Below are 22353 nucleotides of genomic sequence, written 5' to 3' on the forward strand. Positions count from 1 at the left end.
ACCTCGATCGCTGTAGCGGCAAACGAGATCTGAGGTAACTCTCGCCTAGCATTGTGGGATATAAGGGGAGCCTCGAGCCGGTGGAACCAACTCTCGAGCTTTTAGAGTGGCCGAGTCGGAGCCGAGGTCGGCTCCGAACCCATCCAGCAAGAATGAAGGCGAGATAGACAACTTAACATCAGATATTACCATTTGTCACAGTTAATATGAGAATTATAATAATGAGAGATTTTAACTGCAATACAAGAAATGTTAAAAAAAGGTAGGCTATGATATTAACATAGTGACAGAACTTCTAAGATGGGGGAATGTGAAAATATGGGCTTGAAGTGAATGGATGTATAGAAGAGGGCAGATTAAAAAAGAAACATATTATTTTTGATATCAAATTATGTTGAATAAATGAATGAAAGTGAATTAATACCAGGAATTTCTGCAGCTTGGTTATCGCTTGATGAAAATTAAAATCTTCTTAGTGAAGAAAAGGATATTAAGATACTAACAGGAAAAATAATAGCTAGTAACATGGTTAATGGATAAAGCTTAACAGTTATGGGAAGGTCATATTAGTATAGTATCATTTTGTAACTCATGGGCAGGATGGTGGTTAACATTTAAAGAAAAGTGTAAAAAATGTATTCATAAGTAGAATTACATCAAAGGAAGAAAGATAAAACATATTATGATAGTTTAGTGGAACAGATTATGTTTCATTTGGAATATGGTAACAGAAAAACTTGATAACAAAAGAGAAAAATATGAGAGGAACAAAAGGAAAGCTGAGGATCTGCTGTTTAAACAAATATATCAGAAGAGAAAAAAGGAAGAGCAAAACTGATTAAAAGTGGCATGCTTTGATAAGAGAAGTTATGAATAATGAAGGTGAGGTAAAATATAAGCAACATGAGATTATAGAGATAGTAAAACAACTCTTAAGAGTTACCTATGAAGCTGTTAAAAAGGAAGAAAAATTACAATGAAAGGTAAATAAATTTACACAAGAACACAAAAATTACAGAAAAGGATATTTTTGGAATAAATTAATTTGAAGTTAGAAAGGAAGATTCTGTACAGATGGTGTAGAATATAATATGTATGAAAAGCTTAGAATGTGGCAAACTATGTTTATTAATTCTCTCAATTAATGACTAGGAGAAGTCTTTTTTTTTCTGAAACCAGATATGAGAAGGTATTATAAATTTTCTGTGGGAAAAAGGTGAATAGAATGAAAGTAAGAACTGGAGACCAATTATACTAAATAATGTAGATTATAAGATATTTATGAAAATAATATAGATTAGATTTGAAAACAAATGGGCTTATTGAGTTATAAAGCTATACAATGATCACCCCAGAGTGAGAATACATACATATTAGAATTGTACAGGATACAGCATATGCCTTTCTGACTTTGGTAGATATATACAGGTCAAAGTCTAAACTGTTGTCTACTATTGACCCTAGATTTTTAACGATGGTGTCAAATTTTTATAATTTGACTCTTTATTTTATAGTACTAATTCACATCTTTTGGCAGCTCTTATTATAATACAGTTAACTAGCATTAGTTATGGTGCAATTTTTTTACAGTCTGATCTTTTATCTTGTAATCATAATTTATGTACGGCTTTGCTATTTATTGTGATGTTTTATTTTCTGACATTAAACGTGTTGTATCCTATTTTTGTAGATCACAGGCTGGATTCATAAAGGTTACCACAAAGTGTACACTAATGCGTATGCAGTCTGTTTATTCAGAAAGGTTACACTAAGAGTACACATGTACATTTTGTGGTAACCTTTTTGAATCTGGCCTCATAATCCTATGAATCTAAGTAGCTCTCCAAATGGGTAGACCTTTCAGAGGGGCAGAACAGGTAAGGGAGGATCTTAGAAAGCTGAAGTCATGGTCAGAGATTTGACAGTGGGATTTCTTTGTAAAGAAATGCAACAAATCTGTAACCAGAAGACAATAATTCAAAAGCAAAATATCACTCAGAATATTGGAAAAGGCAGAGGACCTCTACTAGCCTTAGCAGATATAGAGGGGTTTAGGAGAACATACTTTTACGCAACATTGTGGAAGACTTTATGAAAGGCATGAATGAATAATTGGGAACAGCCGATGACAATATAAAAATGGCAGAACCACTCTACCACTCTGTAACACCACAGAGGTTGGTTCAGCAATCAAAATCCCACATGGGCAGACTGGATTTTTTTAACAATTTGTTAAATATCTAAATAATCAAAAGGGCTTTGAGCAGCTTAATGGTTGTGTGGTTAAGATGGCTGCCTCACAGCTCCAAGGTTCAGGATTCCTTCCTAATTTGTGTCGATTCTGTGTTTGCATGCTCTTAGTGTGGCTGTGTGGGTTTTCTCTAGGAACAATGTTTTCCTCACAAAAACATTGCTTAACCAGATTCTCTAAAACATTGTACATATACATCACATTTATAAATGGTCTTGTGACCCAGCTCATGACTTAAAATGGTCTGAGATATAGCAGTTCACTTAAATGAGTGAATTAAATTAAATGTGTAATTTCTAAGGATGATTTCTCCTTACCCACATGCAGCAGTGATACAAGTGTCAATTATATTCTATTATTGGAGGACCACTGGGGGATTTGTCCCCAGTGAGAAAATTCTCAATGGAATAGACTTTCAATTTAAATGATTCATTTGAAAGTCTGCTCATAAAAAATGGCTTTTGAGAAGTAGGTAGGGGCCCAGGAGAGTTATGCTGAGTAATTAATTTGTCATTGAGAATCATTTTTCTGTATGAGAAACTTTATTTAAAGAAGTTCAGCAGAAAGCAATCAAGACAAAATAATTTTCACAACATAAATCATTACAACAGGTAGAATTAAATAAAACTGTGCTTGTTGGAAGATGGAAAAAATTGAAAGGTATGGAAAATACACCAAACCACCTCAAAGGAAAAATATGTATTTGGCAATTTTTTTTCAGTACCAAATTTAGTGCAACAACTAAGCTGAGACGCTTAAAATTGAATATGACAGAGCTACTCCATATGTGAACTCATGTTAGCCTAATGTACACCCTAAAAAACTAGTTGTTGTAGACAGCAGTATACTCTTTTAAAAGTATAGATTGAATACAGGAATGTTCTATCAGTGAAAAATGGTATTTTGTCATAGGGAAGATTGTTTGCATTTTAATAGACAGTTCATTTAGACTGAATTATACTTATTTACCAAACTATTATGTGGGTCTTACAACATGGTGGAAAGAATAACATTGTTTTAGAAATAAAGCATAACTAAGCTCCCAAAACTAACTCAGGAATATATTTTTGGAAAGCATTTGGAAAGCCATACATCTCAGTTGCCAACACCACATCAGATATTGATCAGTTTTCTGACACTCATTAACTTTACAACATTTTAAAGGTGTAACCTAGAGATAGTCTGTTTTAGTTGGGTATTCTTAAGAACTGAAGTCCATAACCTACTGTGGAATGGATGTTGTTAGACAGATAAGCCAGGTGATATGTTGGCAGCCTGTGCCTTTAGTTTGTTAAGTATGTTTCTCTTTTAACTATGAATTTGAAGTGTACACAAACTCTGTTCATGTTACTATAATTTCTATTCAAAATCTTTTTATATTTTCTTCTTTCCATCATATTTATTTCCATCCCTTTTCCCAACCCTTATCCATTTCTAACCTTTCCATTCCCCCCACCAAAATCCAACCTTCTTGTCCCCTGAAGTCGACCGGATACCAGCTTTATCTGGTTTATGAACCCACTGAAGTCCATCCGGTACTTTATCTGGCACAACTACCGTTGGCTACTTCTGAAAATCCTTGCTCTCATCTTAATTCTCCTCATGGTCGGTCTCTTCATTTACTCACTGCCTGGTTACCTGGTTAAGAAGATTCTTGGAGCCTGAAGGGTCTTTAAGTAATGGTTGCCATTTCTGTTTCCATCCACCAGTGTGGTCCTGTGTTTGTGTTTGTCTGTGAATATGCTTCATACATGTTTTTATAGTTTGCATGGTTGTATCAGATGAAATAAAATGTCAGAAAATGTCAATTTTAGCATGCGCCAAACAGAGCTGTAAAAAAGAATCTGTTAGAAGAATGACTGATAAACCAAAAGGGGTGCTGTTTACTTCCCTTCTTTGAGAGAAAACCATTAAGAAAAAATGTTTATATTCTAGCTGTATAGAACATTTCTTAATAATTAGTAATTTAATGATCAGTGCACACCAGTTATCAGTAACTTGCAGTGCTGCTATGTTTACCAATATTGTGCAAGCTTACACAAGTGGAAGAAATGACATGAAACTGGAAGAAAACAGCTTGGTGAAATGACATGAAACTGGGAGAAAAAAGCTTGGTGAAATGACATGAAACTGGGAGAAAACAGCTTGGTGAAATGACATGATACTGGGAGAAAACAGCTTGGTGATTTTTTTTCATTGACTACCAATCCATCAACTTGCTGGAAATAGCTATAAATGGAAATAGTGCCACACTTGCCACCCTGCAGAACCCATATTAATGCCTGTCCCCAAGTTTCACTCTTTCAGAAGTTATTGTATTATATTGTATTTGATGATTTAGTTTTCGATGTAAAACAGCTCACTGAATTGCCATTGACCCTATAAATCTCAGTTATGGGTTTCTGAGACTTGCAACAGCTTATCAGTAGGTATGGTTAAAAAGGAACTTTTTAACAAGTTTAGGAACAGTTGGCAATAATCCAATGGCTTACAAAGTTCTCAGAGATGATAAGAGCAGTTCAGATGTCGAAGGTCAGGTTAAATAAAGCACATCCAGAAAACGGGCTATGTGATAAAGTAGAATAAATTGAGAAGAGCTCTTCCTGATGCAATTTAATATAAAACAATCCCATTCAGTGCTCTGGGATAACATGGGCTGAGAGTGGGTTATCACTGGGTAAAAAAGTATGACTGCACATGTTCGGGATTTAAGTTTGCCTTGTGCTGTGTTGCTATCAAACCTCTGAAACTTCCATCTCTAAATATTGGAACACTACTTTTAGTAATGTGGAACAAGTGGACAAAATGTGGAACACTGACTAACCACTTACTAACAACTTAAACTGGGATACTCACAGGATGATTAAAATGTGTTACTATATAAGTAGTTATTTTGATTAAGTAATATGTCAGTATTATTTATCATGAATATTAGTTACATTTTTTCTTAATTAATATGTGACTCGGTATGGAACAAGAAGGAACATAGACTTTGTAATATTCAAAATGAGGAACATTCCTCATAACAAGTACATCTGAGAGAGATTGTTGTCACAAGCGACAGTTATGTGACTTAATCTCTTGGGAAGTGTGCAAGTCTCTAATTTCTTCCTGGAGTTTTTATTGTGAATATGCAGTGAAGTAAGTATTTTAAATCTGATTATTTATTTTATAAGCTATATTTTGAGCTGTGGGTTAGTATAGGATTTACAATGGACATATAACATGTTTTGATCGACAAGATTACTGAAATTCAGAACCCTGTTGTCTAAACCATGGCAGGAATGTATGCTGTGGAGGAATTTACTCACAATTGGATTACGATGAATACAAAGGAAAATCATGTGATCAATACTCAACCCAGGAGTGATTACATCACCCACGTCCATTAGTTGTTGCTATTGTTATTTTTTCCCTACATTTCACTTAACTCAAGTTGAAGGGCATGTATTTAGGATAATAAATATTTACGACGTACGTAGTGTGACAATTTGCTGATGACAGCACACAGAAAACAAGACCTGAAGCATTACATGATTGAAACTCATTTATTTCACAACATACTTTTTCTGATTTTACAACTAACTCGTACAGTTCACTTACGTTAACTGATTGTCAAAATAGAAAAGAAAAGTGAACAAGACACAATTCATTAAATAGCAGGCAGCTGATTATTATTTTTATTTCTTTAATGGAAGGGATGTCATTAGTGCATTTTTTTTTCCTTCTACCATATATCTGTTTGTCAGGCATTGCATGTTTAGGAAGGCAACACTGTGCACTGATGTGATAAACTTAGAATACCTTTCGTGAAACTGATGTTGCTTTGACACTGCCATTTTGCTATTAAAGCAAAGGCAGTATTGTGTATACACTATATCCTGCTGCCCACAGTATTTCAATTTTGAACATCTACTGTAAGTCATCGTAGTATTTATTTTGTTTGGAATGTCCAGGAGACAGTCAGGCATTGCAAATTATACTGATCAAGCTGGATTTACTTAGAGAGAGAGAGACACACACACACACACACACACACACACACACACACACTTATTATATCATCACAAAAGAAGCTAGTAAATCCCTTTTATCAAAACTCTCATAAAAAATTCAAAGAACTTTCATTGAATAAAAATATCATGTAAATGTTTATCATTATACGTACTGCACATTCATCCTGGTCATAAACTATATGCCACACAAAATAAACCTGTAGCTTATATGCCACACAAAATAAACCTGTAGCTAGGCTTATCTTCCATTAGTTCAAACTCAGTAAAATCAGTCTTGACCACTCCCCAAAAAAATGGCCTCACCTATTGAACTGTAGAACCCTACAAATAAGCCTAAAATAAATGATCCTTTATTATTAAGTAAAATAAATTAGAGGTTCCATTTTCATGAATATCATATTCTGTTCACATATATGAATAAATATTGTTAATCATTTCTATTACAAGCGTTTCTCTGATGACAGTCAAAAAGCCTTGCCCTTTACTTTTCCTCTGTTAATGATCTATTGCGAACTTTGAAACTTAGAGAATTGCTGACTGTAAAAGTAAATCTGACGTGACTAATAACCAGTTAATGCTAGTAAAAAAAGTAATGTCTTTCGGCTTTTCCCGGTTAGGGGTCGCCACAGCAGAACTCCGTTTTACAGTGCTGATTTGCCAGCCCGACGCCCAACATTCAAAGAGACACACCTATTCACGCATGCACCTACCTGCATGTCTTTAACATCACTCGACCATGGGGAGGACATGCAGACTCCATGCAGAAGGCGATCCAGCCAAGAATCAAACGAGAGAACCTCTTGCTGTGAGGCGACAACTGTACCACTGCGGCATACCAGTTAATGCTAGTGAAAGTATTATTTAAGAAGTAAGGAGAAAACTGAGTATTTATGGTCTAGTATTCTTTTCTTTAGACATAAATGTGTCATTCTAGCTATATGGTGTAGCTGGAAAGAAATGTATTCATTAGTAAAAAGACTTTTCAGATAAGTACAACTTGTATTTCTTATAAAGTTACAAAGTTTCATTTACAGGCTGCTTTAGAGGCCTTTATTGTTGCACAATTTTTAAAATGATTACTTAGAGTAATTTAGTGTGACTGATTATTAACAGTCCATTAAATCTGTTTACCACAGAGGTAAAAGTCTATCACTGTTTTTAACTCAGAGAATGACAACTATTTTTGTCATTGTTTTTTTTATGTATAAGCTCATAGCTGCACAACTGTCCTATAAGGTTGCTGTGTTTTCTCTTTTGATAAGTACAACACAATCAGTCATAAAATAAAATCAACAAGACTATTTCCAATATTAAGTTTTCCATTACATTGCAAAATTTCTGAATTAGTTTTGTTGTTCATTTATAATCCCAAATGTATTAATTCTCCAGGTTAGGATAGCATAAATCTATAAAAAATTTAAATTATAAATTAATTTTTCATGATCAGCCCTCCATGAAACATCGAGCTAAAAAAGCAAGTTGACTGTAACCTAAACTTTGACCACCAGGTGTAGTAAGGAGGCATTCTACATCCCACACCTCATTAGCAAAGGCATTTTCTCAAGAATGAAAGAGGTCATAACACCCCTATACTCAGACTTCATCAGGCCAGAAATTGCATACAATGCTGTCTTTGGTATGTACCTTGCCAGGTACCTGCAGCAACTTGATACACTTGAGAGATTTCTAACCAAGAAAATAATTCAGGGTCTGCAGCACGTCACACATTGAGAAACTGAACTCACTGTCACTGTACTCAGTAGTGTACAGACTACTTAGAGGAGACTTGTTCCTGGCCTACAGATCAATGTCAGATCCAACCTAATGGAAATGCTGCACATCTGCAAGTCAAATCGGACAAGGGTCACCTGCTCCAGGGACCTTAACCTGGCCAATGACATCAATAGGACCTGCTGGATATGTCATTCAGAGGTCGCTACTCCTCTGGAATAGGCTACCTATTCACATCAAACAAAGCCTCTCTATGACCCTGTGTAAGTGTAGCCTGGATGACTGGATAGGGAAGCATAAATTCCTGCCAGGGATTTCACCTATGACCCTCCTAGATGTGGGCAGTCATTGCTAACTAAGATTTCAAGTTTAGGCAAGATCCTTTATATTGGGTTTCTCTAGTATTATATTGGGTACACATGGCTAGGTTTACAAAGACCTTTGCTTCAATAGCCCAGTAACCACGTATGACCCTATGAACATACAAAATGTATAAATTCATCTTTTCATGAACAGCCCATCTGTGAAACAATGGTTCAAAATACATTACACATGGCCTGATTACTGTCCACCAAATGATGTACCAGCTATAGCTGGTATTTAGATGAAAAATAGATTTTTGATAGAAATTGATGAAACTTTGAAAATTCTACAGATGTAGTTCTGGAGTTTATAGGCCATAGATGAGGGGAAGGTAGTTAACACAGCCTATCTTGACCTCACCAAGGCTTTTGACACCATTCCCCACTCTGGAATTATAGAAAAATTCACCAGCCTGAACATAAACCCCTACATCACGAGATGGGTTCCCAACTGGCTTACAGACAGAACTCACACAGTAAGAATAGCGGGCTCCAGGTCCGACTCTAAACCAGTCACAAGTGGTGTCCGACAAGGCTCAATCCTGGGACCCCTACTTTTCGGCATATACTTCTCAGAAGTACAGGCAAACACAGGAGGACTATGGCTAACCAAGTTCGCCGATGACTGCAAACTGGGAGCCATAATTGACTCTCCAGCTGACACGGACATTCTCCAAAAGGGCCTTACTGAGACGGACAACTGGTGTCAAAGTCATGATCTCAAACTAAATGCCAAAAAATGCATAGTCATCCCGTTTGGGAAAAACAAAACACTCATGAATTACCACATAGGTGGCAGCCCCCTTAATACAGAAGAGGTAATAAGAGATCTGGGGACCCAGGTAGATAGTAATCTCTCCTTTGACAATCATATTGCCAAAGTAGTTAGGAAATCATTCTATGTAGCCCATCTAATTACTAAAGGGTTCACATCTAGAAATAAAGAGGTTATAGTGCCCCTCTACTCGTCACTCATCAGGCCCATCATAGAGTACAATGCCCCATTTGGGATGTACCTCACAAGACACTTCCAACAGCTGGAAAGACTACAAAAGTACCTCACCAAGAAGATTACTGGCCTCAAACATATGTCCTATGCAGCCCGACTGGAAAAACTCCAGCTGTACTCAGCCGCATATCGCTTACTCAGAGGTGATCTTTGCCCGACTTACAAAGCCATGTCCAACTCAAAATCGATGGACATGCTCCACCTAAAGAAATCCAAGTCACTGCGAGCCACTCGCTCTAGTGAGCTAAACCTCACCACAACAATAAATAGAACAAGCTGGAGGGATAGATTCCTGTCACAGAGACTCCCCATGCTTTGGAACAAAATTCCTAACTACATTAGGCAGAGCACCTCACTAACACTCTTCAAGAGAAACCTTGACGAGTGGATGGGTAACAGAAAATACACCCCTGGGATCACTTCATTGGCTCTTCTTGACAGAGGCTCAGTTAATTAATCAATGGGGCGGCAAAAGCTGACACAATCTGGCTAGGCTTATAAATGCCCTCAGGCAGATAGCTTAGTACCTACCTATGAACCTATTTAGTAATATAGAATGGTGTAGAGAGTTATACATTGGAAGGTTTTGGTGAGAGGCTTTGCCTTTCAGAGAAATTAAGATATTCTAGTGTCTGTATATTTCTTCAGTTAATTTAGAAGGTATTTGGGTGTTTGTGCTTTCTTCTGTCAATTAGGAATGATAGACTTTATTATGGTAGGTAGTGGCTATAGTGGCTCCTTAAGTAGAACAAAGGAAATGGCCAACTGTGGAGGCTCAAAACTCATAATTCACAAAAACTGCACAAATTTGAGCATACCACCAGGGAGAACCAGGATCTCAAAAATAGGGTTTTTAAAAACATTTCTTAAAAAGTCCACTCCAGAAACAGTTAAGTGCATTTGTTGATTTGAGGGCTGATAAAAATCCAGACTTAAATGAGCTGTTCCTTTAAAGCCGGTACTGAGAAGGCGTTGCTTAAGAAGATGAGTTCCACTGGGCACTCCCACTATAAATTAAGTTAATGACTAAATGAATGCTTGTAGATCTGATGAAGGCCTAAGGCTGAAAACGCTCATCTTTTTATTCACATTTTAACCTTTTACTCGCTTAATAAAATTATCTGCTGTGGAATCGCTTTCTTGTTTTATCCTTGATTTTCTTTGCTTCTTGAAAGAGACGTACTGGTCTTAGTTTGGTCTGTATGGATTTAAGTGTATTTGTCCTTTCAAAATTATTGGACTTTGTCAGAACTGGCTTTAATGAACCAAAAACTCTTACATAAATTTTCACCATTAAAAAATAGCAGCTTTAAAGCTACAATACACAAATAATATCAAGCAAGTCAAGCAAGTTAATGAAATCTGGGTTGTCTATTCTACCATTACCCTTTCCCTTAAAAACTATATTAAGAAATATTGAATGAAAAATTACATGACAGACCAATAAACATTCAAGTCCATAAGAAAACAATTAAAAACAATTCATGCAGACAATTATTGCACTAAAGAATGATTAAAGCAAACACAATCCACTTTATTATACTTAATTATTTTACAACTTAAAAGCATGCATTTGTAAGACTGAACCTATTGTTATAAATTCATTTACTCCTGATGGTATACAGGCATTTAACTTAAACTGCCACAAAAATTCCTCATATTCCAGTTGATTCTCCCAAGCAACACCCCAGGCATCATGATCTGCTAGTTCTAAAATTGCATCCCTTACAAACAACAGAATGTTTAAAAACTGTATTATTGACATTCTTTTTTCATTATAAAAATGTTCATAAATCCTTCTACAAAATTTCCTTTCAGTTTTCCCACTTAATAACTAGAACAGGTGTACAAATAGCCAAATAAATCAAGCCTTTTCTGTAACAGTTGCCATTCTATGGAATTATTGCCCTCCCATCTATATATTCAATTGTAGTTCTTTATCTGTAAAAATAAAAGGACATTGCTTCCAATGCCCAGCATTTTGTGTGCCTTTCATTAAATCATTACATTTCTCCTTTCTCATGGGGGTTTCTCTCCAACAATTTTTTAAAATGATGTGCAGTCTTAAATAGAAAATGAGGTATTTCACCCACTATTTTATACCAATTCCTTGTAATAATATCCATAAAGGACTGACTTCCTGAATTATAATATATGGCCAAAGCCCTATCAAAATTTATATTTTCATCATGTACTTCCCTAGTCATTTCATTAAGAGATTGTCTATGTAACCTCAGCCCCCAGTAATGGTTTAAAGTCAGTTTGTCTCCTGTCCCTAATCTCATTATAAACTAAAAATATATATATTATTGGGGGGTGCATCCTCTCTATCTAGGAACATTTGTGCTAATTTATCCATCTCTGCAATGTAGACTTGGGCCATCAGAAATAATTCGAGTTAACCAAATGAACTGTCTTTTAACAATACCTTTCTTCAATTGGTAGGGAGTAGAAACTATTAAAATGTAAGTAACTATTACTAAAGGTTGTTTTTTGATAAATGTTACAAAGAAAATTTCTATCCACGACTGAAATACTTTTGTCCAAACAATTTATCCTATGTTTGTCAAACTGATGGGTAAACTTAAAGTATGTTGTTATTCTATTAATACATTCTATAAAACTATCTATATGATCTTGTGCTCTATTCCAAAGGATAAATATGTAATCTAAATATCTTAAATATACATCACAATACTTAAAATAATCAGATGGAAAATTATGCTTCCTTTCCAAGGCCAAGATGACCAAATTTGAGAACATATCAAAACTCTTGTTAGGTACAAAAGAAGACAATAAGAAATATTCTGGTGTAATTTCTACATTACTGTATTTAAAATTTTTTAATCCTTTATAAGAAAGCACAATGTCTCCACATTCAATAATCACTTCTTCTGTGTGTGTATCAGTGCTGACATCATTTAATGGGTATACTTGCCTCTCCTCGCTACCTCTTTCTGAGACATTAGTCACTCTGACCTGCTGGGGGGAGCATCTAAAGTGACAACATGATCTTCCTGTCCCATAGCCTATGTATTGAAATCTAAATGTTCCATTTCTTGATTAGAAAAATGCACCCCATCAACCATTTCAGAATAGTTGTTAGTGGAATGGTTGAATGAACCATCGCATCACACCTTAAAAGTAGAATAAGCTGTTTTATTTCTATACTGTTGTCTATCTCTAATTTAATTTTTTTATTGTTACCATATTACAATGTCTATTGATTTTATGCAAAGCTTTATGGTGTTTATATTCATGATTATTGAATAATAATAGGTCTGTTGCAATACTTCCATTTAAAATAATAACTTGTGAAATAAGATCTTTGACCTTAGTTTGGTTTATATAAGGGCTTTGGGATATTAACACCAGTTCTGATGAAGTCCTGTATTTTTGAAAGGAGAGAAGTGCTTAACTGGTTCTTGAGTAGATTTTTAAACATTTTTCAAAACCCTATGTTGGAGATCCCAATTTTCTCTGGTGTGCCCAAGTGTTTGCAGTTTTTGTGGCTCTTTAAAGTAAGAGAAATCACAGAAATATTTGCATAAAATAGCCTGACGTAGATTCAGTGGTAAGTATTTGTCAGACAAAACAATGATAATCTATGAATACTAGCTTCCTTCAAAGTGACCTCTGTAACACAGAACCTTAAATGTATTCCTCAGTACTCTCAAAATAATGAAAGGGCTGCACAAAGTGTGTTGAGTGTATGTCTGTGCTCAATCATGTTAAAACCTCTCTTTAGCTCAATAAAGACTGCAGATGTTAGGTGACCTGTTGCCATATCAAAAAGATTATCAGTAACCTTATTTAGAACCGTTAAGCTAGTATAGCCCTTTCTGAATCAATTCTGTTCATGAAAAAGAAGGCAGTGTTTGTTAATATATTCTGGAATTTAGTAATAATGTATAATCTCCCAGAATCTAGTAGCACCTGTATTATATATATATTGTTAATCGCTATGTAATCCAATGTAACTACTGTCTGTTTATTTTACTGTGGAGCTTTTCTCCCCGGGCCTCCGCTGAAAATGGACCTACGTCCAGTCGGACACTCCGGTCAACAAATTTAAATAAAATAAAATAAATAAATAATAATATATATATATATATATATATATATATATATAAATATATATATATATATATACACACACACATATATATATATATATATATATATATATATATATATATATATATATATATACATATATACACACACACACACATATATATATATATAAATATATATATATATATATATATATATATATATATACATATATACACACACACACATATATATATATAAATATATATATATATATATATATATATATATATATATCCAGTGGATATAAAAAGTGCACACACCCCTGTTAAAATGCCAGGTTTTTGTGATATAAAAAAATTAGACCACAATAAAACATTTCAAAACTTTTCCCACCTTTAATGTAACCTATAACCTGTACAATTCAATTGTAAAACAAGCAAATCTGTTACGGGAAAAAAATATAAAAAATAAAAAATGTACAATAAGCTGGTTGCGTTAGTGTGCGCACCCTTAAACTAATACTTTGATGAAGCACCTTTTGATTTAATTACAGCATTCAGTCTTCGGTAGGAGTCTATCAACATGGCACATCTTGACTTGACAATATTTGCCCACTCTTCCTTGCAAAAGCACTCCAAATCTGTCAGATTCCAAGGGCATCTCTTGTGCACAGCCCTCTTCAGGTCACCACACAGCTTTTCTATTAGATTTAGGTCCGGGCTCTGGCTGAGCCATTCCAAAACTTTATTTTCTTCTGGTGAAGCCATTCTTTTGTTGATTTGGATGTATGCTTGAGGTCATTGTCATGTTGAAAGGTGAAATTCCTCTTCATCTTCTGCTTTCTAGCAGACGCCTGAAGGTTTTTGGCAAAAGTGACTGGTATTTGGAACTGTTCATAATTCTCTCCACCTTGACTAAAGCCCCCTGAAGAACAGCAACCTCAAAGCATGATACTGCCACCACCATGCTTTACCATGGAGATGGTGTTATTTTGGTGATGCAAAGTGTTGTTTTTCTGCCGCACGTACCTTTTGGAATTGTAGCCAAAACTTCAGCCTTGGTCTCATCAGATCATAACATATTTTCCCACATGCTTTTGGGAGACTTGATGTATTGTTTTGCAAATTTTAGCCGGGCCTGGATGTTTTTTTCTGTAAGAAAAGGCTTCCGTTTTGCAACCCTACTCCATAGGCCAGACATATGGAGAATATGTGAGATTGGTGTCACATGTAGTACACAACCAGTACTTGCCAGAAATTCATGCAGCTCCTTCAGTGTTGCTGTAGGTCTCTTGGCAGCCTACCTTACCAGTTTTAGTCTTGTCTTTTCATCAATTTTGGAGGGACATCCAATTCTTTGCAATGTCACTGTTGTCCCATATTTTCACCACTTTTTGATGACTGTCTTCACTGTGTTCCATGGTATATCCAATGTTGTCGAAATTTTTTTGTACCCTTCTCCTGACTGATACCTTTCAACAATGAGATCCCTTTGATGCTTTGTAAGCTCTCTGCAAACCATGGCTTTTGCTGTAGCAGGCAACTGAGTAAATGTCAGGAAAATCCTACTAGGACAGCTGAACTTTATTTGGGGGTAATCAGAGTCTCCTTAATTGATGGCAGGTGTGTACCCAAGAAGACTGAATGCTGTAATTAAATCAAAAGGTGCTACAACAAAGTATTATTTTAAGGGTGGCACACTTATGCAACCAGCTTATTGTACATTTTTTATTTTTTTTTATTTTTTTCCCCTAACAGATTTGTTTGTTTTTCAATTGAATTGTATGGGTTATAGGTCACATTAAAGGTGGGAAAAGTTTTGAAATGATTTACTGTGGTCTCATTTTTTTATATCACAAAAACCTGGCATTTTAACAGGGGTGTGTACACTTTTCATATCCACCATATGTATGTATATATATATATATATATATATATATATATATATATATATATGGATCTAGGACTATTGAAAGAAAGTTCAATAGTCTGAATCCACATTCACCAAACACACTTTAGCGAAAGTGCTTTTAACCGAAAAAGCACTTTCGCTAAAGTCCCCAAAATAAACACCAAAAAAAACATAACTAACATTTACGCAGGGGGGCAAGCCCCCCCTCCACCCCCATGTAGGGGACTGTGCCCCACACCCCCCCCCTACTTTTATATTCTCACTCCGAGATCGCACTACAGTGGGGAAAAGGGAATATTCCCTCATCCCCACTGTACTTCGATCTCAGCAACAGCCATTCCCCCCCTGATTTTCCCTATATCTTAGCATACTTTCGTGAAAGTGCTTTTTCAGTGAAAAGCACTTTCGCAAATGTATGATCGGTGGTTTCACTTTCGGTGAAACTGCCATTCGTGCATTAGTATGGATCCCATATATATATATATAAATATATATATATATATATATATATATATATATATATATATATATATATATATATATATATATATATATATATATATATATATATATATATATATATATATATATATATATATATATATATATATATAGATATATATATATATATATAGATATATATATATAGATATAGATATATATATATATATATATATATATATATATAGATATATATATATATATATAGATATATAGATAGCTATAGATATAAAATATTCTGGTTGATAATATAACAGAGAGATTTCTGTGAATGTTTCTGCATTCCAATTATAGAAAGAAGGTTTGAAAAAAAAACATATGAAATAGTGTAGTCATTCATCTCATGTAGTTTCCATATAAAGAAACAGTATAAATCATAAACGTATGTTAAAGGAATACCCCATATAATTTTTTTCATTTCTGATTTTTCAGACATGGCATAAGGGCAGAAACCCCTTACCAGCTGCCTATAGGCATGTCTAAGCAGCAAATACCAGACCCTGCATTGTCCACTCATTCTGCTTGAGCTCACAGTCACATCCTTCAGGGGGTGTGAATTACAAACAGATGGGGGGGTCATTACCTTTGATTTTCTTAACCCAAGCTCATCAGCTTCTCTCCTTCATTATGTTTGAATATTCAGACCGTTAAAATAGTCAGTTGAATTTCTTCTTGGTGAATAACAGTACCATAGCTAGAGGTCAGCAAAGGGGGCAGCTGTCCAGGGCACAAGTTGTTAGGGAGGTGTGATTGACATCACAGAAGAGTTACCAATTTGATATGAGTATAGTAACAGCAGTCACTTAAGCAGCTATGGTTTATATCATGATTGCTTAAATTAATATGCTAATCAATATTTACTTAGAGTTTGTTAGTAGCTCAAGCAAGGAGCTAATATAAGCTTTTTTGGGGGGCCCAGGGTGCCAACTGACCTTGCTACAAATATAGAAAACAAGTAGAAGTGCTCTCAGTTGCTGTTATGTGTTTGATAAGAGTATCAGAGTGTAGCTGTCAGTGATAAAATGACTACAGTAACTAACTCCTGATAGTATATTTTACTAGTACTTTCAAACTAATATTGTCTTGCTTCATGGTGTGTCTCAGGCTGCGCATTTGTAGCTTACACTGGCAGGCTGACGTTAAAAATTAGTTTGGAAACTAAGAAGGGGGCATCAAGAGCTTCTGACACTGAAGAATTATTTCAAACCACATTATGTTAACAGTCTCTCAGTACTTCACACCATTTAGAATGTTAGATTCTATTCCCTTACGTAATTAGTACAACCTTTTTATACCATTGCAAGTGTTAATTTAGGGCAGAAACACACTGTTTCTAGCAAATTAACCCTTCCAAATTTTGATGCTGTGTTTTATAAATGTATTACGTTTTTAATAGACAGTAAAGTTAAAAAATATCCTTCCCCTTCCACAAGTGCTCTGAAGTAAGTGCACGTAAAACCTGTTACTGAGATTTGGACACCAGAAAGCTGATAATTTCTGATGTGTACTGCATGAATTATTTTTATTTTGTCCATTGTACTATAAGAATCTCTGCCGAAGACATTTGTTTGATTTCAGTCGTATGTTTTTAAATGTATTTACAATGTCACTAGCACAAAAGCTTGTTTCTTTTATCTTTACATATACACACACACGCGCGCACACCTGTAACAGTTTATTACCTTGAGTTTCTGCTTATTAAATGAGAGTGACATGCAGTCAGACTCACACAGTTTAAATAAAGTATTTTATAAGTATATTCTTAAACACTACTTTTGTTCCCTTTAATTTAAGGTTTTCCACACAAAAAGTCCATTTTGCTCTCTTTTCCAGATTGGATTGTATATACTGTACATACAAAACATGGTGGAGGGATAGGTTCCTCACCCAGAGACTCCCCAGACTCTGGAATAGAATGCCCACACATGTCAAGCTGAGCTCCTCTTTGGCCCTCTTCAAAAGGAACCTTGATGATTGGATGGGAGATAAGAAATTCACCCCGGGGATCATGTCAGTCGCCCTGCTAGACAGGGTTCCAGGGAAGTAAATATTGTGGGAAGAAATAGCCAGGGAATTGTTATGGCTAGGCTTGTATAGGCCCTAGGGCTGTTAGCCTACTACCAACCTATGAACATACTCACTTTGGCATACTACCCATCAAAAAATGGGTTATCAGTTCACCATGATTGAAAATTTAGTATTGAAAACAGTGAATAGAAAAACATATAAAAACACTAAATTATTTTTGCAGGGGGGCAAGCCACCCTGCCCCCCCCCCCAATTACATATATACCAACTCAGTGGTTGCACCACAGTGAAGAAAAGGGCAAAAACCTAAAAAAAAGCTCTGACAGCTCACACAGTACAATACATTGCAGTGAAATGTATAGATATATCAAATTTTCAAACTAAAGCTGCATGAATGTCAAAGCGATCACATTTAATTATGCCACTTTAAATAGCTACACATATTTCTGTTTTAATTGGTGTTTTGTCTCTAAACCATTACTATCTTGTACTGTATTTGCTTTTTCTTCTTATACAACATTATGAAATGATTACTGCCTCCACAAACTTGATTTACGGCTTTCCAGCATGCCTTTCCAAGCCCCAAACTGCATCATTTGTATAGGAAATGTTTTCTACCTGCCTGTTTGCTACTAGACTAGGTTACTATGCAGTTGACTGTAATTTTATTTTTAGTGAATTTAGACTTTGTTTTCAAACCTTCAACTATTCCATCATACTTCTGAGATGTACACTTAATAGTTCACTCACTCTACATGCATTTTTAGTGATATAAGCATCTATTATCTGCTGAATTCAATGATTTCTTGTAAAAAAAAAAAAAAAAAAAAATGTCTGTTATATGACACACACTTCTTTGGCTTGTAATATATCTGAAAAATGCTTTTTGAAACAGTAACTTAGTTTTCTGTCATGTAAAAATAAATGCATTTAATACATTTATTACTTTCTTACCTGTGATATGAGGACGTATGGCATTTTGGATATTCTCAGTAGGGTTGCCATTTTTTGCTGTGGCTGAAACCAGACAAAGGCTATACCACTAGCACCACCCCTAACTCCACCCATCACATCCCCTTTCCCTGCCCTCTCCCCACACATTTACGTCCATTTTGAGACATAATTTTCCACGTCAGGGGAGGTGGGATGCCTTATTTTTCCTTGATGGCATTGTATTTGCAATGTTTTTTTTTTAAAAGCAGTTTAGAGTTATAATTTTAGAAAGTAGAGCTAAAATTTTAACAAACTCCAGTATTCTGTTTATTTTATTAAACAGAATACTGGAGTTTGTAAATTTTTCTGAACTAGCAGACAATTATTCTGATTTCTGGATAGTCCAGAAAAAAATCTGGATAGACAGAAAGGCTAATTCTCAGCCTTGTTGCTAAGGCTACTTATAGTGAAACACAGTTCATTACATGGAATCTTGGACTTCCAGCTTCCAGAGAGGTTTCCAATCAATTTCAGAGACACTGGTGATTATAAGGCTAGCATCGCAAGCCATAAACTGAAAAAACAAAGTGAAAAAACTTCAGCTGTTCAGAGAAGCATGAAAAAGAAAACAGAGAGAGAGTTGTAAATGAACTGTCTGTGGAATGAAGTTGTTTTGGCAAAAATAGGTCAAAATATGAAAAAGTGATTCTAATGCCACACTAAAGCAAAGACAGTCCTGCTTGTGGCTTGTCTGGTAAGAGGTCCAAGTAGAAACCATATGGCAGGAAAATAATGTGGCAAGCGCAAAGGTCAAAAAATGAAAAATGCAGCTTCCTGTTTTACCTAAATGTGTTTAATTTTGACACCAAGTCAAATAGTCACCCCCACTTCCATTACCACTATCAGTAACTAAAATGTCTACAGTTCAGAATAGCTTAATAAAGATTTGCACAACAAAAATGATTGAAACCCCTTCAACATCACACAAGTGACACACAGTTTATTGCCTTAAATGTAAAGTACACTTTTCACATACACTGTGCGTAAAAAAATTCTAGAAGTTGTGGCTCAAGCAAGTAACTGAGCTATATATATACTAGTTTACTGAGCAAAGAAGTCTTCATTGTGGTAAGGACATAGTCTGAAGCAGGGAGTGGTGCTTGGCTGTAACAAAAAACAGCATTTTAGGGTTATGTAGATTTCCAAGTTACTGCACTATGCTTTGATCTCGGAAAAAGTTGCTTGGTATATATCTTTGATATTGCTAGAGGACCTATCAGCTGACCAGATGACAATGTCATCAACACAAAGGATGTCTGTGATGCTGGGGAGGGGCTTATATTAGAACATCAAAGTATTACTACATCAAATGTTCTGATACCGAACCATTTCACTCAAAACACCACAACATCGAACACTCAGAACAGTGAATTTTTTCTCAGGGAAAGAATTTCCTGTTCCAACAAACATACACACAACACAAGAACACCAACATGCATAATCCACACACATACACTTCACAAAACCCTACACTAAACCATACATACACTACTAGCTATCCACTTACCTTAACCCAACCCTAACCCTAACTACCGCACACTCACCTTACCCACTCCCTAACCCTAAAGTCGCTATCGCACACTCACCTTACCCACTCCCTAACCCTAAAGTCCCTATCACACACTCACCTTACCCGCTCCCTAACCCTAAAGTCCCTATCGCACACTCACCTTACCCACTCCCTAACCCTAAGGTCCCTACTGCACACTCACCTTTGTTCGCAAACTTACCTTAACCCAGTCCGTAACCTTCGCTCCACAGTCGAGGAAATAGTGAAGCTGCAGAAACAGCCCACTGAATACTTTCCCTAGGAAAGTACTTGATATTCTGCAGCTTCACTATATTCAGCATTCGATGCAAAGGGTTTGATATTAGTACATTCAAAGTAGTAATACTTTGATGTACTAATATAAACCCACTGGGGAGAGTATACTAAATGTATGTATAAAATATAAATAGGAGTACCTCAAAAATAAGGATTGTGAGATGTCAGTGACTAGTTATTTTAAATTGAATAACAAGCTGCTTATTTTTATGTGTAAGGTTCTATTGCACATGTGACTACTCATCCAGTCTAGAAAAGCAGGAGAGAGGCCACAAAGGGACAGTTCTGACAGAAGTTTCTTACAGAGATCAAGCAGTTAGCACAGAGGATTAAAGCTGAGATGTTAAAAAACTACTTCCAGTGGTACAGGGTTTGATTCTGTCAGCCTTCATTTGCCTAGTGTGTGACCGCAAGCAAATCACTTAACCAGACAGTGCTTTAGGGCAGTTGGGAAATTGGGCCAAGCTCATCGATGTTCACCTGAACTGCATGCCTAGTAACTACATGTGAGTCTATGAAACTGTACTGGATGGAATGTGGTGCTTTAGATAGATCAACAAGGAGGATACTGGTTTGTTTACCATCATCCATATTTTAAAGGCTATATTCAGCATGAGAGAGAGAGAGAGAGAGAGAGAATGACATTTTTAACTGTGAACTTTCTGAAAGTCATGCTGCTGTTTACTAAGCAGGCTTTATGAGTTAAGCTAAGATGAAAGCTGTGAAGGGGTGTGTAACAAACAGAGGTACAAACCTTATATCCCTCCCCACTGTTACCAAATAATAAGGTGAATGGGTTTGGAGTTCCACTGCTGCCACAAACTAATGTTAAGTGTATATATGGTTGCTACATATGCACTACTGGCACATGTTATGTATTAAAGGATTTATTGGCCTTATTGTACTTAACTTGTGGCAAATGCACAATATTGTCTTGTGTTATGACTAACACCTTCCACATCCAAATAAGCTTTACACAGTCAGCTACAGAAAGTAATTATAATCACCGACCTCAAGAGTTCACTCACTTCAGTCTGAATTCAGTGCCTTCTAATGCAATCTTGCCAACAATAAGTAAGACTTAATCAAACTATTTTCTCATGCATACACTCTCACAACTTTCCAAGCTTGTAGAACAAACTATCATATACCATCAAGAAGATCAATTATATTGATGAGTTTAATCATTTGCTGGATAGAAGTACAGGTGTTAATACATTTTGCCATAACATCAGGGAACTATTGTTTTTGTATGAACCTATAAATAAATGAAAGGCTGGATTTATGAATGTCTCCATTAAATGTATACCATTCTGAGTGAATAGACAACACAAGCATAATTCCCACCTTCTTCTGTCTAATTTTAGTTTTCCCTGCTGATTTTCTTGCAGCCTTAAATATCAAGGGTGATTCATAAAGGTTACCACAAAGTATAGACTACATGTACATTTAGTGTAATATTTCTGAGTGGAATTGGATAGACAGCGCAAAATGTGTTAGGAATGTTCTTGAATACAGTCTATGTACACTTAGTGTAGACATTCATGAATGATTATACATACAAGATACTTTTGCAGCTGGACAGAGAAAATAAAATGTTTCACGTGGTGGAGCTGCTAGCAGAAAAATACTGTAATTGCATCTGTTGTTTTTATTTCAATTACGTA

General features: G+C 35.5%; 1 protein-coding gene across 13 annotated transcripts in view; it reads left to right on the forward strand.

Annotated features, from left to right (window-relative positions):
* OTOF (otoferlin) overlaps positions 1-22353 on the forward strand; it is a 2911272-nt gene that overhangs the window by 2839945 nt on the left and 48974 nt on the right. For 6 of the 13 annotated variants that reach the window (XM_044062839.1, XM_044062840.1, XM_044062845.1 and 3 more), the window contains exon 46: positions 3736-3927. The exons of the other annotated variants lie outside the window; for them this stretch is intronic. In XM_044062839.1, the coding sequence (XP_043918774.1) occupies positions 3736-3916 (181 nt within the window). In that variant the 3' untranslated portion in view covers positions 3917-3927. The remainder of the gene's footprint in view (positions 1-3735; positions 3928-22353) is intronic. 13 annotated transcript variants of the gene reach the window in all.

This window comes from Protopterus annectens, chromosome 2.part1, assembly GCF_019279795.1.
Source record: "Protopterus annectens isolate FY-2018-M chromosome 2.part1, PAN1.0, whole genome shotgun sequence".
In the NCBI taxonomy this organism is placed as follows: domain Eukaryota; kingdom Metazoa; phylum Chordata; order Ceratodontiformes; family Protopteridae; genus Protopterus; species Protopterus annectens.